General features: G+C 56.3%; 1 protein-coding gene across 4 annotated transcripts; it reads left to right on the forward strand.

Moving 5' to 3' along the window:
- The first annotated feature begins 1,057 nt into the window (after nt 1-1,057).
- On the forward strand, nt 1,058-17,790 carry VEGFA (vascular endothelial growth factor A). 4 transcript variants are annotated; one of them, XM_010369746.2, is made up of 8 exons: nt 1,058-2,185; nt 5,176-5,227; nt 8,279-8,475; nt 9,270-9,346; nt 9,700-9,729; nt 11,534-11,605; nt 12,772-12,903; nt 15,847-17,790. In XM_010369746.2, the coding sequence occupies exons 1-8, from the start codon at nt 2,120-2,122 to the stop codon at nt 15,866-15,868; spliced, it is 648 nt and encodes a 215-aa protein (XP_010368048.1). In that variant the 5' UTR covers nt 1,058-2,119; the 3' UTR covers nt 15,869-17,790. The 4 variants fall into 4 exon arrangements, with proteins under 4 accessions (XP_010368048.1, XP_010368050.1, XP_010368051.1 ...); XM_010369748.2 differs by having other exon boundaries at nt 11,534-11,587; XM_010369749.2 differs by lacking the exon at nt 11,534-11,605.
- Nucleotides 17,791-19,199: the final 1,409 nt, after the last annotated feature.

The following is a 19,199-nucleotide window of genomic DNA, read 5'->3' on the forward strand; positions in this document are numbered from 1 at the left end:
CAGTTCCCTGGCAACATCTGGGGTTGGGGGGGCAGCAGGAACAAGGGCCTCTGTCTGCCCAGTTGCCTCCCCCTTTGGGTTTTGCCAGACTCCACAGTGCATACGTGGGCTCCAACAGGTCCTCTTCCCTCCCGGTCACTGACTAACCCCGGAACCACACAGCTTCCCGTTCTCAGCTCCACAAACTTGGTGCCAAATTCTTCCTCCCAGGGAAGCATCCCTGGACACTTCCCAAAGGACCCCAGTCACTCCAGCCTGTTGGCTGCCGCTCACTTTGATGTCCGCGGGCCAGATGAGGGCTCCAGATGGCACATTGTCAGAGGGACACACTGTGCCCCCTGTGCCTAGCCCTAGGTTCTCTGTATATGAAGCAACTCTAGTCCCAAATATGTAGCTATTTGGGAGGTCAGAAATAGGGGGTTCAGGAGCAAACTCCCCCCACCCTCTTTCCAAAGCCCATTCCCTCTTTAGCCAGAGCCGGGGTGTGCAGACGGCAGTCACTAGGGGGCGCTCGGCCACCACAGGGAAGCTGGGTGAATGGAGCGAGCAGCGTCTTCGAGAGTGAGGACGTGTGTCTGTGTGGGGGAGTGTGTGCGTGTGCGTGTGCGTGTAGGGGTTGAGGGCGTTGGAGCGGGGAGAAGGCCGGGGTCACTCCAGGATTCCAATAGATCTGTGTGTCCCTCTCTCCACCCGTCCCTGTCCGGCTGTCCGCCTTCCCCTGCCCCTTCAATATTCCTAGCAGAGAGGGAATGGCTCTCAGGCCCTGTCCGCACGTAACCTCACTTTCCTGCTCCCTCCTCGCCAATGCCCCGCGGGCGCGTGTCTCTGGACAGAGTTTCCGGGGGCGGATGGGTAATTTTCAGGCTGTGAACCTTGATGGGGGTCGAGCTTCCCCTTCATTGCGGCGGGCTGCGGGCCAGGCTTCACTGGGCGTCCGCAGAGCCCGGGCCCGAGCCGCGTGTGGAGGGGCCAGAGGCTCGCCTGTCCCCGCCCCCCGGGGCGGGCCGGGGGCGGGGTCCCGGCGGGGCGGAGCCAGGCCCCCTCTTTTTTTAAAGTCGGCTGGTAGCCGGGAGGATCGCGGAGGCTTGGGGCAGCCGGGTAGCTCGGAGGTCGTGGCGCTGGGGGCTAGCACCAGCGCTCTGTTGGGAGGCGCAGTGGGTAGGTGGACCGGTCAGCGGACTCACCGGCCAGGGTGCTCCGTGCTGGAATTTGATATTCATTGATCCGGGGTTTATCCCTCTTCTTTTTTCTTAAACAGTTTTTTTTTTTTTGTAAACTGTATTGTTTCCCTTTTTAATTTATTTTTGCTTGCCATTCCCCACTTGAATCGGGCCGACGGCTTGGGGAGATTGCTCTACTTCCCCAAATCACTGTGGATTTTGGAAACCAGCAGAAAGAGGAAAGAGGTAGCAAGAGCTCCAGAGAGAAGTCGAGGAAGAGAGAGACGGGGTCAGAGAGAGCGCGCGGGCGTGCGAGCAGCGAGAGGGACAGGGGCAAAGTGAGTGACCTGCTTTTGGGGGTGACCGTCGGAGCGCGGCGTGAGCCCTCCCCCTTGGGATCCCGCAGCGGACCAGTAGCGCTGACGGACAGACAGACAGACACCGCCCCCAGCCCCAGCGCCCACCTCCTCTCCGGCCGGCGGCCGACAGTGGACGCGGCGGCGAGCCGCGGGCAGGGGCCGGAGCCCGCGCCCGGAGGCGGGGTGGAGGGGGTCGGGGCTCGCGGCGTCGCACTGAAACTTTTCGTCCAACTTCTGGGCTGTTCTCGCTTCGGAGGAGCCGTGGTCCGCGCCGGGGAAGCCGAGCCGAGCGGAGCCGCGAGAAGTGCTAGCTCGGGCCGGGAGGAGCCGCAGCCGGAGGAGGGGGAGGAGGAAGAAGAGAAGGAAGAGGAGAGGGGGCCGCGGTGGCGACTCGGCGCTTGGAAGCCGGGCTCATGGACGGGTGAGGCGGCGGTGTGCGCAGACAGTGCTCCAGCCGCGCGCGCGCCCCAGGCCCTGGCCCGGGCCTCGGCCCGGGGAGGAAGAGGAGCTCGCCGAGGCGCCGCGGAGAGCGGGCCGCCCCACAGCCCGAGCCAGAGAGGGAGCGCGAGCCGCGCCGGCCCCGGTCGGGCCTCCGAAACCATGAACTTTCTGCTCTCTTGGGTGCATTGGAGCCTTGCCTTGCTGCTGTACCTCCACCATGCCAAGGTAAGTGGTCGTGCCCGGCTGGCGCCGCGGGCAGCTGCGAGCGCCTCTCCCGGCTGGGGACGTGCGTGCGAGCGCGCGCGTGGGGGCTCCGTGCCCCACGCGGGTCTGTGGGCACCAGGCGCGCGGCGTCCCCCTCTGTCGTCTTAGGTGCAGGGGGAGGGGGCGCGCGCTAGGTGGGAGGGCACCCGGAGAGAGGCTCACCGCCCACGCGGGCCCTGCCCACCCACCGGAGTCACCGCACGTACGATCTGGGCCGACCAGCCGAGGGCGGGAGCCGGAGAAGGAGGCCGAGGGGGCTGGGCTTGCGTTGCCGCTGCCGGCTGAAGTTTGCTCCCGGCCGCTGGTCCCAGACGAACTGGAAGTCCGGGCAGCGGGGGCGGGAGCCAGAGACCAGCCGGCAGGGGGGTGCTCGGACCTTGGACCGCGGGAGGGCAGAGAGCGTGGAGGGGGCAGGGCGCAGGAGGGAGAGGGGGCTTGCTGTCACTGCCCCTCCGTCTCTTCGGCCCTCGCCGCGAGTTTGGGAAAAGTTTTGGGGTAGATTGCGGCGGGGACCCCCCTCCCTGCTGGGCCACCTGCGCCGCGCCAACCCCGCCCGTCTCCGCTCGCGTCCCGCTCGGTGCCCGCCCTCCCCCGCCCGGCCGGGTGCGCGCGGCGCGGAGCCGATTACATCAGCCCGGGCCTGGCCGGCCGCGTGTTCCCGGAGCCTCGGCTGCCCGAATGGGGAGCCTAGAGTGGCGAGCGGCACCCCTCCCCCCGCCAGCCTTCCGCGGGAAGGTGACCTCGCGAGGTAGCCCCAGCCTGGGGATCCGAAGAACCATCCCTACCCCTTCCTGCTGTCTCCAGACCCTACCCCTGCCCAGTGCTAGGAGGAATTTCCTGACGCCCCTTCTCTTTACCCATTTCCTTTCTATCGCGGAGAGAAAACCCTGTCACCCCTTTTATTTTCATTCCTCTCTGCGGAGAAGATCCATCTAACCCCTTTCTGGTCCCAGAGTCCAGGGAAAGGATGATCACTGTCAGAAGTGGTGGCGCGGGAGCCCACCGGGCGCTTTGTCACACTCCACCGAAAGTCCCGACTTGGTGACAGTGTGCTTCCCTTCCCTCCACAACAGTTCCGAGTGAGCTGTGCTTTAACTCTCTGGGGATGGGTCAAGGGAGAGTTTGAAGAGAGTCATTGCCCCACTTTACCCTTTTGGAGAAATGGCTTGAAATTTGCTGTGACACAGGCAGCATGGGAATAATTCTTCGTGAACCCTGGAAAGGAGCTCCTGCCAGCCTTGCACACACTTTGTCCTGGTGAAAGGCAGCGCTGGAGCAGGTGGTTTTTTGGAACTCCAAACTTGCCCACCCAACTTGCTTCTAAAAGCCACCTAAAGGGTCCCTTTCCGCTCCTCCCTGATGCCTTCCCTCAGCCAGAATTCCCTTGGAGAGAAGGCACGAGGAAAGCCATGGACAGGGGTCGCTGCTAACACCACAAGTTCCTCAGACCCTGGCACAAAGGCCTTGGCTACAGGCCTCCAAGTAGGGAGGAGGGGGAGGAGTGGCTGCCTGGCCACAGTGTGACCTTCAGAGGCCCCCAGAGAAGGACACCTGGCCCCTGTCTGCCCAGAACCGCCGCTCCTGTGCCCCCTGGCCTTGGAAGGGGTACGAAATTTCTGTCCCCTTTTCTCGTTGGGGCCCAGGAGGAGTGGAGGGTCCAGGGAGAATATTGTCACGGGGAAGGCAGGGGGTGTCATGGGAATGGGTGAGGGGCTGAGGTGCAGAATCCAGGGGTTCCCTGGAGGAGCCGCAGTGGGAAGCTGACCAGCTGGAAGCCTGGGAACGTTTTTCTCTTGAGAGGGGCTTCCTCTGACCTTGGCTGTCCTGGGACCAGGGCTGGGGGACCTGAGTGGGGTGCATTTGGGGTGTGTGGGAAGGAGAGGGAAAGAAAGATGGACAGTGGGACTCCCCACTAGCAGGGTCTGGTGTTCCGTGGGCTAGAGTGCCCCTCTGCTCTGTGAGTGCTGGGCGGGAGGGGAGTTGGTGAGAGCTGGAGACCCTCAGGAAGGGCTGGCAGAAGCCTTTCCTTTTGGGTGCTGTCAGGTCCGCATGTCTTGGCATGTTGACCTTCACAGCTTCTGGGGAGGGGAGGAATGATCTGGTGCCAGTGGGGAAGGTTAGGGGAGGCCTCAGGCCTAAGGTGGTGCAGGGGGCCCCCTAGGGGCTGGGCAGTGCCAAGACATAAAAGCCTTCCCTGGTCCCTGGTGGCATTTGAAGGTGCCCAGGTGAAAGGGGCTTGGGACCTCCTCACCCTGGGAGGGAGAAGAAACCAGGGAACAGGTGGAAGTGGGAGACAGGTGAGACTTTGGAAATCTATTGAGGCTCGGAGAGATTTGTCCAGAGAGGAAAATGGGGTTCTCCCCCAGGGTCTCCTCCTCGAAGCAACCTGTGGGCATGCTAGGACTAGAAGAACTTGGATGGGGGAGGGCGGTTGGCGCCCTTCGGTCCTCGGCACCCCCCTCCCTCTCCAACACCAGCTCACCCTGGTATTTGTCATGTCAGCAGGAGAAGGTCACCATGTTGTTTTTCTCGCCCCCAGTCCTTCCTGCCCCAGTCCAAATTTGTCCTCCTATTTGACCTTAATACTTACCATGGCTTTGGACCAGGAAATCAGGGGGGTAGTGAGAGTAGGGACAGGGAAGTGTGGGGAAGGTACAGGGGACCTGGACAGTGAAGCATTCTGGGGTTTTCCTCCTGCATTTCGAGCTACCCAGCCCCCACCATCTGGTTAGTCTTTAACTTCCTCGGGTTTATAATCATAGCAGTCCAGGAGTGGTGGGCATATTCTGTGCCCGTGAGGACCCCCGGTTGTGTCCTGTTCGACTCAGAAGACTTGGAGAAGCCAGAGGCTGTTGGTGGGAGGGAAGTGAGGAGGGGGAGGGGCTGGGTGGCTGGGCCTGTGCACCCCAGTCCCTGCCCTTGCCCATGCCTTGCTCTTTTTCTGTCCTCAGTGGTCCCAGGCTGCACCCATGGCAGAAGGAGGAGGGCAGAATCATCACGAAGGTGAGTCTCCCTGGCTCTTGGATGGGGTTCCCTGTCCTCTCAGGAGATGGGTGGATGGCCTAATTCCTTTTTCTTCAGACCTGTGGGGAGGAAGGGGAAGGGGCACAGGAATATGAGGATCAAGAAAGAAAGAGCTGGGCACCATGAGGTTCACCCTCAGTTTCGTGAGGACTCTCCGCTGTTCAGGTCTCTGCTAGAAGTAGGAGTTACTGCCTTTTTCTTCTGCTCTTTCCAGTAAAATTTTCTTTGGAGAAGGAATTGTGAGCACAGAGCAGGAAGACAGTGTTCAGGGATCCTAGATGTTAGGGGAAGTGTCCCTTGTCTCCCCTAGCTCCTGGGGGAGGGTGGACATTTAGTGTCATTTCCTATGTAGCCGTGTCCCACTTGTGGGAACTGTGGCCCTTCCTGTGTGAGCTGGAGGTACAGAGGGCTCAGCCTAATGGGATCTCCCCTCCCTTCCCTGGTTTGCATTCCTTTGGGGGTGGAGAAAGCCCCACTTGACTATGTTCCGGTGCTGTGAACTTCCCTCCCAGGCCAGCAGAGGGCTGGCTGTAGCTCCCAGGCGCCCCACCCCCCCTGCCCAACCCCGAGTCCGCCTGCCTTTTGTTCCGTTGTGGTTTGGATCCTCCCATTTCTCTGGGGACACCCTGGCTCTCCCCACCACTGACGGTGGCCTGTGCTCTCCACCTCTGGGGAGGGAAGGCCCTGGGTCTTCCTTCAGGCGAGTTTTCCTGACCTAAATCCCGCATGGCTGGGTAGTGGCCAGCAGTGGTGATGCCCAGCCTGTTCTGCCTCCTCCTTCCCTACCCCAGGAGCCCTTTCCTTGGCCTAGGACATGGCTTCTCAGCCACTGACCGGCCCCCTGCTTCTAGTGCGCCACTTACTCCTTTCAGCTTCCCAGTGGTCTCTGGTCTGGGAGAGGCAAGACAAACGGTCTTTGTTTGCTGGAGAAAAGGTTGTCTGCGATAAATAAGGAAAACCACGAAAACCTGGTGTTGGAGTGTATGTGTGTGCTCCCCAGGCAGTGGAGGCCAGCCCTTGGAGGGGCGGCTGCCTGATGAAGGGTGCGGGTGAGGTTACCCCCCTCCACCTCCCATGGAGGGGAAACTTTTTGGGGGAATTCCTACCCCAGGTCTTTTTACCCTCAGCTACCAACCCCTTGCCCAGGCCAGACCTTTCTGCTATCCCCTCCTAGGCCACAAGCCTGGCCCTCCTCTGTCCCAATCGTGATGAAGGGGCAGTTCAAAACTTCTTGATTAGTCATCTTCTTCCGTATTGACTTGGATTTAAAAAATGACCTTTTCAGACTTCTGGTCTTGTTCACTCCTTTTGATGATGCTTTGCTCTAACCCTTGGTGGGTAGAGAAGGATTCCGTGCCCGTTGGTGGTCTGGATAAAAGAAGTAGAGACCTCACAGGAGGCAGTGGACTGGCCTGTTCCCCCACTGTTCTTTCTGTTTTCACACCTGTGGATTCTCCCCACCTTCTTCCCAATCAACCTGTTGTGTACGTAGCCCCCCTCATTGTCCTTTATTCTTCTGGAAAGCAGACCTTGGAGGGAGGAGTGAGGGGGAGGCTCAGCTGTGGTCTCTGGGGGTGGGGGTTGGGAGCTGGGGTGGAAGTCCACCAGGCATACACTTAAGATGCTTTGGTGAAGTTCTAAACTTCATATTACCCAGGCTGAAAAAAGAGCACTTGTTCCCAGGGCTGGAAGTGGAAGCCAAAACTCCACCTTTTCAGCCTGTTTCAGCATCTTTAGAACTCAGCCCAGCCCACTTACACAGTTGAGCAGAGTTGGAGGCCTAGAGAGGGGAGGGACTGGCCCAAGGTCACACCAACTCATGACCAGAGCCGGGGCCCCCTCACTGGCCAGGTGTTATTCCTTCCCTCTGGGTAGGGAACCCATTTCAGGGACAGGATTGCTATGTGGTAGTGGTGGTGGGGTGCGATAGGAGTGGCAGGCTGGGCCACAATTTGGAGTAGTCATGCCAGAGTCCTGCATTTATTTATTCTCAAGGGCCCCGCCCCTGTGGCCCAGAATTACCCCTTCATGCTCCAGTGCACCCCAGGCTCCACAGCCAGCTTGGGAAACTGTCTCTACCCTGGTCTCCCTTCAGATCAGCTTCTAGAAATGTTTCGTGGCTACAGTGGTAGCACTGTTTTTTCCATGATGCAAGCAGTTTGCCCTCTTGGGCGGGATTATCAGTGGCTGGCAGGGCTGGCACAGCGTGTCCGCCCACTGCTACCTGCGGGTTCCAGGAGGGCCCAGCCCCTGTGCTGATGCCCACCACCTTCTCAGCTCATGTCTGGGGAAGGGGACTGGCTGGGGGAAAAGTGCCTCCTCCTGAAAGGTGCCTCCTCTGTTTTTGCCTAATATAGACTTGGGAACACTTTGATGTCAGCTAATTCTGACTCCTTTACTTACTAGCTGTGTGGCCTTGGGGCAACTTACTTAGCCTCTTTGAGCCTCCTGTTCCCCATCTGTAAAATGGAATCTCAATAGTGTCTCATAGTCCCATGTGGAGAAACTTGTGTGAGATGATAGTTGTGGACTACTGTACACAGTAACCAGGATGTAGTAAGTGCTCAATAAATAGCTGTTGGTATGGTTGATGTTATGGTAGTGGTTGTGGGGAGGATGTAGGAAACTGGAGACTAGCTTGGCAAAGCTGGCTCTTCCTCCTTTTAGGGAAAGCTTAGAACATCCCCATGGGGTATACTGATACTCAAACTGTCCTCTGGCATCGAGGTTGGCCCAGGATTCAGTTCAGCTGTCACAGTGAGGTGGCGGGATCAGATGTGGCAGTCCATGTCCCTTGGAACTTGAGTACATTGTGTGATCTCTGGAATGAAAACAGGCCTTCACCAGTGTTGATGGTGGAAAGCTTAGGGAAGTGCTTCAAACACAGTAGGAGGGACTTAAGTTAGATTTTTGGAAGGGCTTGCCTGATACGGAAGCTCCAAGGAGTGGCTTTACAGAGCTGGGTGGAGAGAGGGGCTAGCCATCTTTTGTGTCGTCCACCGGGCTCATGTGTCACCGCCTCTCATGCAGTGGTGAAGTTCATGGATGTCTATCAGCGCAGCTACTGCCATCCAATCGAGACCCTGGTGGACATCTTCCAGGAGTACCCTGATGAGATTGAGTACATCTTCAAGCCATCCTGTGTGCCCCTGATGCGATGTGGGGGCTGCTGCAATGACGAGGGCCTGGAGTGTGTGCCCACTGAGGAGTCCAACATCACCATGCAGGTGGGCATCTTTGGGAAGTGGGGGCAGGGGGGGATAGGGAGGGGCGTAACACTTTGGGAACAGGTGGTCCCAGGTCATTTTCTGGCTAGACTTGCCTTGTGTGGCTCCTGCCCCTGAGTTGCACAGGGGAGGTGTGGTAGGGTCTTGCTTCTGTGAAGAAGATGCTTGCATTCCCAGCCCAGGTTCCCAGCAAGCCCCAACCATCTCCTCCTCCCTGATGGTTGCCCCCTGGCTCAGGAGGGGGCAGATGGATGCCTGTGTCAGAGGCCCCTCTCTCCCTCTCTTGGAGAGAATCCTGAGGGCCCTCCCTTCTTGGGGGCTCTGTTTGGGAAGCTGAATGAGCCTGGTCCATGGAGAGTTTAAAAAGTCTTTTGGTGTTACCTGGTAATGGGGCACATCTCAGCCCAGGTAGGGTGGGAGGGAGCTGTGAAACACAGGGAGGGGGTTGCTTTTGGGTATCTACTAGGAGTCAGGGTGAAGCCTAGAGAGGATGAAAGAAGGGGAGGGCATGGGGAGTGGCAAGAACCTAGGATTTGAATTCCCAGCCTGGCCAACCCTTGCAGCCTTGTCTTGGCCTCAAGTGGAACAAGGGCTCCTTGAGGCCAGCAGGGTTGGGGGAGTTGGGGTGGGCCTGAGCCTCTTTCCTGCTAGAGCTCTTGGTCCTCCCTGTCTCCACCACCCATCCCTGCTCTGCAGAACCCCTGGGTGCTGAGTGGCAGGAGCCCCAGGGTTGTCCCATCTGGGTATGGCTGGCTGGGTCACTAACCTCTGTGATCTGCTTCCTTCCCCTCCAGATTATGCGGATCAAACCTCACCAAGGCCAGCACATAGGAGAGATGAGCTTCCTACAGCACAACAAATGTGAATGCAGGTGAGGATGTAGTCGCAGATTCATTATCAGCAAGTGGCTGCAGGGTGTCTGATCTGTGCCAGGGTTAAGCATGTTGTACTTTTTAGCCCACGTCCAGCTTCCTGCTGTGTGACCTTTGGCATTTTACTTCAGTGTGCCTCAGTTTCTACATCTGTAAAATGGGCACAATAGTAGTATACTTCATAGCATTGTTATAAGGATTAAACAAGTTATATATGAGAAGGTTAAAACAGTGTTGCTCCATAATAAGTGCTGTTTTTTACTGTGATTATTATTGTTGTTTTCCCTGTCATTATCATCACCATCTTAACCCTTCTCTGTTTTGTTCTTTTCTCTCTTCCTACCCTTTGCAGACCAAAGAAAGATAGAGCAAGACAAGAAAAGTAAGTGGCCCTGACTTTAGCACTTCTCCCTCTCCATGGCCGGTTGTCTTGGTTTGGGGCTCTTGGCTACCTCTGTTGGGGGCTCCCATAGCCTCCCGGGGTCAGGGACTTGGTCTTGTGGGGGACTTGTGGTGTCAGCAACAATGGATGGAGTCAACTCCAGGATGATGGCTCTAGGGCTAGTGAGAAAACCCAGCCAGGAGCCTGGCACTTCCTTTGTAAGGGACAGTGCCTTCCGGGTCTCCAGATCATTCCTGGCCAGGACTTGCTGTTTTGGTGTGTCAGGGGGCACTGTGGACACTGGTTCACTGGCTTGCTCTAGGGCACCCACAGTGGGGAGAGGGAGTGGGTGGCAGAGAGGCCAGCTTTTGTGTGTCAGAGGAAATGGCCTCTTTTGGTGGCTACTGTGATGGTGCAGTTGGATGCGAAGCCGGCTGGAGGGTGGTTTCTCAGTGCATGCCCTCCTGTAGGCAGCAGGCGGTAGACACATAGCCCTCTTGGCCAGGGAGAAAACGTTGAATGTTGGTCATTTTCAGAGGCTTGTGAGTGCTCCTTTTTAAGGGGCGGGTAGGATGGGGCGGGGGACAAGGTCTGGTGGCAGTAACCCTTCGAGACAGGGTGGGCGACTGGCATCGGCAAGAGCTTGCAGGGAAAGAGAGACTGAGAGAGAGCACCTGTGCCTTGCCCTTTCCCCCACACCATCTTGTCTGCCTCCAGTGCTGTGGGGACATTGAAGCCCCTGCCAGGCCTCAGCCCCTTGCCTCTTCCCTCAGCCCCCAGCTTCCAGAACGAGAGGATGCGGAAACCTTCCTTCCACCCTTTGGTGCTTTCTCCTAAGGGGGACAGATTTACCCTCTCTGGTCCCTTCTCCCCCTCCTTTCTTCCCTGTGACAGACATTCTGAGGTGTGTTCTCTTGGGCCTGGCAGGCATGGAGAACACTGGTTCTCTTGAAGGGGACAGGCTACAGCCTGCCCCCCTTCCCATTTCCCCAAATGACTGCTCTGCCACGGGTGGAGTGGGGGGCTCGCCTGGGCTCGGAAGAGTGTCTGGTGAGATGGTGTAGCAGGCTTTGACAGGCTGGGGAGAGAACTCCCTGCCAAGTACCGCCCAAGCCCCTCCTCCCCAGCCCTCCTTAACTCCCACCCCACCCTGCTGCCTGCCCAGGGCTCCAGGACACCCAGCCCTGCCTCCCAGTACAGGTCGCACTGAGCAGGCTGGTGTTGCTCTTGGTTCTGTGCCAGCTCCCAAGGTAGCCACTTCCCCCACACCAGGATTCCCAGAGGTTCTGTCGCAGTCAGAAATGAAGGCAGAAGGTGCCTGACACACAGCCTGCCCTCCCACTCCTGCTCCCCATCCAGGCGGGTCTCTGACCTTCTCCCCAGAGTCTGGCCTACGTTTTATCACCCCCTGACCTTCAGGGTCAGACTTGGACAGGGCTGCTGGGCAAAGAGCCTTCCCTCAGGCTTAGCCCCCTGCTGGAGACCGGGAGCCATTGTGAGCATGGAGACCCTTGGGTCCTGTGCCCTCCACCCAGTCTCGGTTTCCCACCAAAGCCTTGTCAGGGACTGGGTTTGCCATCCCAGGGTGGGCAGCTTGAGGAGAAGAAAGAGCCATCGAGTGCTTGCTGCCCAGACACGCCTGTGCGCGCCTCCCCAGAGACCACCTGCCTCCTGGTACTTCCTCCAGGAAGCGGCTCTGTGTGGCTTTGCTTTGCTCGTTCCCCCATCCCTGCCCTCCTTATCGCTTCTTTTACTCCCCCCACTGCCCCCGCTCTCTCTCTGTCTCTGTTTTTTTATTTTCCAGAAAATCAGTTCGAGGAAAGGGAAAGGGGCAAAAACGAAAGCGCAAGAAATCCCGGTATAAGTCCTGGAGCGTGTACGTTGGTGCCCGCTGCTGTCTAATTCCCTGGAGCCTCCCTGGCCCCCAGTCCAACCTCCGCCTGCCATACCCTGTAACCCTGCCTCCCTCCCCTGGTCCCTCCCTGGCTCTCATCCCCCTGGCCCGTGTCTCTCTCTCACTCTCACTCCACTAATTGGCACCAACGGGTAGATTTGGTGGTGGCGTTGCTGGTCCAGGGTTGGGGTGAATGGGGGGGCTGACTTGGCCTGGAGGATTAAGGGAGGGGACTCTGGCTTGGCTGGGCACCGATTTTCTCTCACCTACTGGGCACTGGTGATGGGCCCATGTTGGCATGGGTGCCTGCTCACCCAACTGGTTTCTATTGCTCTAGGCTTCTGCACTCGTCTGGAAGCGGAGGGTGGTGGGGAGGGCAGACATGGCCCAAGAGGGGCTGTGAATGACTGGAGGCAGCTTGTTGAATGACTCCTCGGCTGAAGGAGGAGCTTGGGTGGGATCAGACACCATATGGCAGCCTCCCTTCATCTGGTGGAAGTGCCTTGGCTCCTCACGGAGTTGGGGCCTCTGGAGGGGAGCCCCCTATTCCAGCCCAACCCATGGCACCCACAGAGGCCTCCCTGTAGGACGGCCTCTTCCTCTGGGTTGGAGGCTATGGTGGGCCCTGCCCTGGGTCCTCTGGCCACCAATGGCCTGGCCTGTGGACACTGCCTCTGGGCTTAGCCTCCCATCACACCCTACTTTAGCCCACCTTGGTGGAAGGGCCTGGGCATGAGCCTCGCACAGGGAGAAGGTTGCCCCTGCCATCTCAGTGGCCCCTGATTGCCATCCCCAGCAGGTGAAGAGTCAAGACGTGCTCCGATGGGGGCGGCAACAGTGGGTCCCTGTGGTCTGAGACTCACCCTGGTCTCCCAGGGACATAGCATTATCCCTTACGGCAGCCTCTCCCCGCACTCTCTGCCCATCTGTGCCCGCCTCTTCCTGCGGCAGGTGTCCTAGCCAGTGCTGCCTCTTTCCGCCGCTCTCTCTGTCTTCTGCTGTAGTGCTTGGATCCTTCCAGGCCCTGGGGGCTGACCAGCTGGGTGGGGGTGCAGCTGCGGACGTGTTAGGGGGTGTTGCATGGTGATTTTTTTCTCTCTCTCTGCTGATGCTCTAGCTTAGATGTCTTTCCTTTTGCCTTTTTGCAGTCCCTGTGGGCCTTGCTCAGAGCGGAGAAAGCATTTGTTTGTACAAGATCCGCAGACGTGTAAATGTTCCTGCAAAAACACAGACTCGCGTTGCAAGGCGAGGCAGCTTGAGTTAAACGAACGTACTTGCAGGTTGGTTCCCAGAGGGCAAGCAGGTCAGAGAGGGGCATCACACAGAGATGGGGAGAGAGAGAAAGAGAGCGAGCGAGCGAGAGAGTGCCTGAGAGGGGCCAGCTGCTTGCTCAGTTTCTAGCTGCCTGCCTGGTGACTGCTGCCTTCTCTGCTTTTAAGGCCCCTGTGGTGGGCTGCAGGCGCTGGTCCAGCCTGGCGGGGCCTGTTCCGAGGTTGCCCTGGTTGCCTGAGTGGTAGGCTGGTGTGGCTTAGTGTGGTGGTGTGGACGCAAGCTGTGTGTTGTGTCCTGTGGTCCTTCTGCTCATAGTGGCTGTTGGTCCTGATGTTATTACTACCTCTGGTACTAATGCTGAGAAGCTGAAAGCCGATTCCAGGTGTGGACAATGTCAACAAAGCACGTGACGCTCTCACTGGGGCCTGCCTCGGCCCTTTGAAGTCTGCATGGCTGGGCTTCTCACTCACTCAGTGTTTCTTGATGGGGGAAGGGATTGAGTCTCCCACTTCAGACTGGGCCTCCCTGAGGAAAGGGCTGTGTCTCCTCCCTCAGACTGGGGCTCCCTGAGGACAGGGATATGTCTCCCCTCTCAGACTAAAGCTCCCTGCAGATAGGGCTGTGTCTCTCCCCTCCGACTGGGGCTCCCTGAGGACAGGGCTATATCTCCCTCCTCAGACTGGGGCTCCCTGAGGACAGAGCTATGCCTCTGCCCTCAGACTGGGGCTCCCTGAGGACAGGGCTATGTCTCCCTCCTCAGACTGAAGCTCCCTGAGGACAGGGCTATGTCTCCCTCCTCAGACTGAGGCTCCCTGAGGACAGGGCTATGTCTCCCCCCTCAGACTGAGGCTCCCTGAGGACAGGGCTATGTCTCCCCCCTCAGACTGAGGCTCCCTGAGGACAGGGCTATGTCTCCCCCCTCAGACTGAGGCTCCCTGAGGACAGGGCTATGTCTCCCCCCTCAGACTGAGGCTCCCTGAGGACAGGGCTATGTCTCCCCCCTCAGACTGAGGCTCCCTGAGGACAGGGCTATGTCTCCCCCCTCAGACTGAGGCTCCCTGAGGACAGGGCTATGTCTCCCCCCTCAGACTGAGGCTCCCTGAGGACAGGGCTATGTCTCCCCCCTCAGACTGAGGCTCCCTGAGGACAGGGCTATGTCTCCCCCTTCAGACTGGGGCTCTCTGAGGGCAAGGGCTCTGGCTGTTGGTTTAGGACGGGGCAGTTTTGCCTACACACTGAAGGAGCTGTAGCATCCAAGAATACTAGATACCTTTAATCCTCCACCAGTCATGGTGACAACCCCAAGCAGCCCACACTTTTTCAAGTGCCCCCAGGATGCGTGAAGGGAGGGTTCTGTGCCCATTCCCCTGACATTAGACGGTGAGCTCCGTAAGCCGGGCCTGGTTTACTTACCTTTGTGAGCCCCCGGGCATCTGTACCTCTGTCCCTTGTCCAGACTGGGGACCAAGGAAGTGTCAAGTGCATGACTGAATGTGTGAGTCAGTTCAGGGGGTGAGGTCAGGAGCACAGGGCCGGGACAGGTGGCTGGCAATCTTTTAATGCCTTAGCCTGTGTTCTTTATACCAACTTGGCCTGTGCTCAGAGTGAGGGAGGCCCTGGGGGTCAGGGTAAGCTTCACTCAGGGAGGCAAGACTTTTATGGGGATTTCCTAGGCAGGGCCAAGGCACCCCCAGCTCGCCCTGAGGCTGCGTTAGGGAAGTCCTTGGAGTGTCTCCCCTCCCCCAGCAATGTTCTTGTGGCTTGTGGATGCTCAGGGGATGCTGGGAACCAGGCCTGGGTAGTTGGTGTGGGGTTCTATATGTCTTGGCCCTATGTGAAACCAAGAGGGTGTTATTAGTGCTGGGGGTGGGGGCTCTGCCTAACTTCAGGGCTGGATGAGGGGAGTCTCAATTCCCCAGGGGTCTTTGGGGAAGATAAGGGACTTGACATTTTAGGGTTTTTTGGTGATGATTCTGCTGATGGAGGTTTGTGTGAAGTGACCTGGGAGTTAACTGAAGTTACCCTAACCTCCCAATACCATTACCCAACCCCCAAGCTGGCTATACCTGGGAATATCAGTTTCCAAAATTGGGAGCTTAGGACTCCCATTTCTGGGCTCCCCAGAAGGGTAGGGCCTGTTCTGCCTCCTCCTCACAATCACCCAGGGGTAGGGGCATGCTGAGAAAATTCTTGGAGGCCCCCTTTGCTTCGGCAGGAGTAGTGAAGCCACCGAATTGTCTCTCCCCATCCTAAGTGAAGCAGCATATTTGAAAGGAAAGACAACCTGGCACCTGGGCCTGCAACCTCCAGGCAGCTCAAGAGAGATGAGGCCTACAGTCACACTGGGAGGGGACATGGGGAATGCAGATGTTCCCTCACCTTCCTGGGGCCTCCTGCTCTTCGCTACCCCCTCAGGAGCGTCCTGTCCCCAGGGCAGGCCCTTCCTGTTGCTGGCCACCCAGCCAAGCCTCTCTGTCTCAGGCGTTCTCCCAGATGACCTGCCTACTCTCTTCCCCACACCAGCCCCTAGAGACTGAACTGAAAAACCTCCTCAGCAGGGAACCTCTGCTGATTAACTTTGTCCAGCTCTGGTCACCCATCAGCTCTTAAAATGTCAAGTGGGGACTGTTCTTTGGTATCCGTTCATTTGTTGCTTTGTAAAGTGTTCCCGTGTCCTTGTCTTGTCTCAAGTAGATTGCAAGCTCCGGAGGGTAGACTGGGAGCCCCTGAGCGGAGCTGCTGCTCAGACCAGGGCTCCCTGAGGGCGGGGCTGGGGCTGTTCTCACACTGGGGCTTTCTGCCCCAGGACCACACCTTCATGTCCTCTCTGCTCTTATGGTGCTGGAGGCTGCAGTGACCCAGGGTCCCCCAGGAATGGGGAGGCCACCTGCCTCATCGCCAGGCCTCCTTAATTGGTCCTAACCCCAGCCTTTGTTTTCCATTTCCCTCAGATGTGACAAGCCGAGGCGGTGAGCCAGGCAGGAGGAAGGAGCCTCCCTCAGGGTTTCGGGAACCAGATCTCTCACCAGGAAAGACTGATACAGAACGATCGATACAGAAACCACGCTGCCGCCACCACACCATCACCATCGACAGAACAGTCCTTAATCCAGAAACCTGAAATGAAGGAAGAGGAGACTCTGCGCAGAGCACTTTGGGTCCGGAGGGCGAGACTCCGGCAGAAGCATTCCCGGGCGGGTGACCCAGCACGGTCCCTCTTGGAATTGGATTCGCCATTTTATTTTTCTTGCTGCTAAATCACCGAGCCCGGAAGATTAGAGAGTTTTATTTCTGGGATTCCTGTAGACACACCCACCCACATACATACATTTATATATATATATATATTATATATATAAAAATAAATATCTATATTTTATATATATAAAATATATATATTCTTTTTTTAAATTAACAGTGCTAATGTTATTGGTGTCTTCACTGGATGTATTTGACTGCTGTGGACTTGAGTTGGGAGGGGGAATGTTCCCACTCAGATCCTGACAGGGAAGAGGAGGAGACGAGAGACTCTGGCATGATCTTTTTTTTTGTCCCACTTGGTGGGGCCAGGGTCCTCTCCCCTGCCCAGGAATGTGCAAGGCCAGGGCATGGGGGCAAATAGGACCCACTTTTGGGAACCCCGACAAACCCAGCCCTGGCGCCGAGCCTCTACCCCGGGTCAGATGGACAGAAAGACAGATGACAGGTACAGGGACGAGGACACTGGCTCTGACTAGGAGTTTGGGGAGCTTCAGGACATTGCTGTGCTTTGGGGATTCCCTCCACATGCTGCATGCGCATCTCGCCCCCAGGGGCACCGCCTGGAAGATTCAGGAGCCTGGGCGGCCTTCACTTACTCTCACCTGCTTCTGAGTTGCCCAGGAGGCCACTGGCAGATGTCCCGGCGAAGAGAAGAGACACATTGTTGGAAGAAGCAGCCCATGACAGCTCCCCTTCCTGGGATTCGCCCTCGTCCTCTTCCTGCTCCCCTTCCTGGGGTGCAGCCTAAAAGGACCTGATGTCCTCACACCATTGAAACCACTAGTTCTGTCCCCCCAGGAGACCTGGTTGTGTGTGTGTGAGTGGTTGACCTTCCTCCATCCCCTGGTCCTTCCCTTCCCTTCCCGAGGCACAGAGAGACAGGGCAGGATCCACGTGCCCATTGTGGAGGCAGACAAAAGAGAAAGTGTTTTATATACGGTACTTATTTAATATCCCTTTTTAATTAGAAATTAAAACAGTTAATTTAATTAAAGAGTAGGGTTTTTTTCAGTATTCTTGGTTAATATTTAATTTCAACTATTTATGAGATGTATCTTTTGCTCTCTCTCGCTCTCTTATTTGTACCGGTTTTTGTATATAAAATTCATGTTTCCAATCTCTCTCTCCCTGATCGGTGACAGTCACTAGCTTATTTTGAACAGATATTTAATTTTGCTAACACTTAGCTCTGCCCTCCCCGTTCCCCTGGCTCCCCAGCACACATTCCTTTGAAATAAGGTTTCAATATACATCTACATACTATATATATATTTGGCAACTTGTATTTGTGTGTATATATATATATATATGTTTATGTATATATGTGATTCTGATAAAATAGACATTGCTATTCTGTTTTTTATATGTAAAAACAAAACAAGAAAAAATAGAGAATTCTACATACTAAATCTCTCTCCTTTTTTAATTTTAATATTTGTTATCATTTATTTATTGGTGCTACTGTTTATCCGTAATAATTGTGGGGAAAAGATATTAACATCACGTCTTTGTCTCTAGTGCAGTTTTTCGAGATATTCCGTAGTACATATTTATTTTTAAACAACGACAAAGAAATACAGATATATCTTAAAAAAAAAGCATTTTGTATTAAAGAATTTAATTCTGATCTCAAAGCTCCTCTTGGTTTCTCCTTCTCCATTGAATCCTTGCTCTAGACTTCCTCCCGCCCCCTTTCCCTCTTCCTTTGGGGAACATGGCATTTGTCTTGGGTCTGGGAAAGGTATGTCTAATGTGTAGGATATGGGGTGACCCACCTTGTTGTGCTGGGGGTGAAGTCCTTCCATTTTGGCTGAGCTGGTCCTGGGGGAACCCATCCATCCAATTTTGATATAGAAGGTGGTAAGCTCTGGGAATGGGTGGAGAGGGAGAAAACAGCTTATAAGACAGGAGCCAAGGGCCCTTGCAATTGGTAGTGCTGCCTTCAGGAATTAGATAATCCAGGCCTCTGTCCCTTAGCCAGGGAAAGAACTGGCCATGTCTCCAAGCTTGCTTCCCAGGAGACAGGAGAAAGCTGTTTTTGCCTGTGGGGGTCTTGTTGGCTGCAACAGGCTGGGAGTGGGAAGGAGATGCTGCTGGAGGGCTGTGACCCCAGGGTGTAACTTAATTTTGCATAGTTACACCCTGGAGTTCCTTGAGCCTCTGGAAGATGGACCCGTAGGTCTGGTCATCACTGATGGGACTCCCTGCTCCAGCTTGCCCTAAGCTCTTCTCTCACGTCCTGCTTCTGGGTAAGGTGGCACCTGTCCAGGTCTTTGGCATTGAAGAGCAGTGCTTCCAAATTCACTTCTTCTAGCCTCTCATTTATCCTTACAAATCATAAATATGGCTTGAATAAATATTGAGCCAGTCATTGTGTGCTATGAATAAGATACAATTCCACGGGAGACACAAAACTATAAATCCATGAGCAGAAAAATACATAAAATGTGCTGGGGGCGTCTGATCTAGCTTGGGGGTGGAAGTTGTATTGGGGGTGGTGGCTGGGGGGTGGTGTCTTACGACGTTATCTCTAGGCTGCCACTTAAAGAATGGTTTGAAGACAGAACGGGGGGAAGGGGTGAAAGGGTTGAGGACATCCCAGGCAGAAGGGATAGTGTGAGCAAGGCATGAAGGTGGCACTTGGGCAGGGAGTGGGTGGGTGGGGTGGAGGCTGGAGACATAGGCAGGGGTTAGCTCCAGGGGAGCCTGCAGCACCATGCCAAGTGCCTAGGGCCTGTCAGGGATGAGCAGCAGCTGAGGGGCTTTAAACACTGAGCGGCCCAGTCAGATACACTTTTCCATAGGTGCCTGGCAACAGTATGGGAGGCAGAGAGGCTGGTAGAGGCTGTTGTAGTCTTCCAGGAGGAATTGCACTGAGGGTGGGGAAGCACCTTTGGTGACTGGCAGTGCGGGCCATTGCAAGGTCTCAGCCTCAGGCAGCTTTTGGTCTAGTAAGTGCTCCTTTCCCAATCACTGACCACGTGCTGGCCCCTACACTGAATCTGTACAGCAGCCCTGGGAGGTAGGTGCTTTTTTTTTTTTT

This window comes from Rhinopithecus roxellana, chromosome 4, assembly GCF_007565055.1.
Source record: "Rhinopithecus roxellana isolate Shanxi Qingling chromosome 4, ASM756505v1, whole genome shotgun sequence".
Classification (NCBI taxonomy): Eukaryota; Metazoa; Chordata; class Mammalia; order Primates; family Cercopithecidae; genus Rhinopithecus; species Rhinopithecus roxellana.

What these genes read in the sequence shown, in the direction of transcription:
- VEGFA (XM_010369746.2), top strand. Translation starts at nt 2,120, where the DNA reads ATGAACTTTCTGCTCTCTTGGGTGCATTGGAGCCTTGCCTTGCTGCTG. An exon ending in TGTACCTCCACCATGCCAAG is followed by an intron (nt 2,186 to 5,175) that starts GTAAGTGGTCGT and finishes TTCTGTCCTCAG; the next exon opens with TGGTCCCAGGCTGCACCCAT. An exon ending in CACAACAAATGTGAATGCAG is followed by an intron (nt 9,347 to 9,699) that starts GTGAGGATGTAG and finishes TACCCTTTGCAG; the next exon opens with ACCAAAGAAAGATAGAGCAA.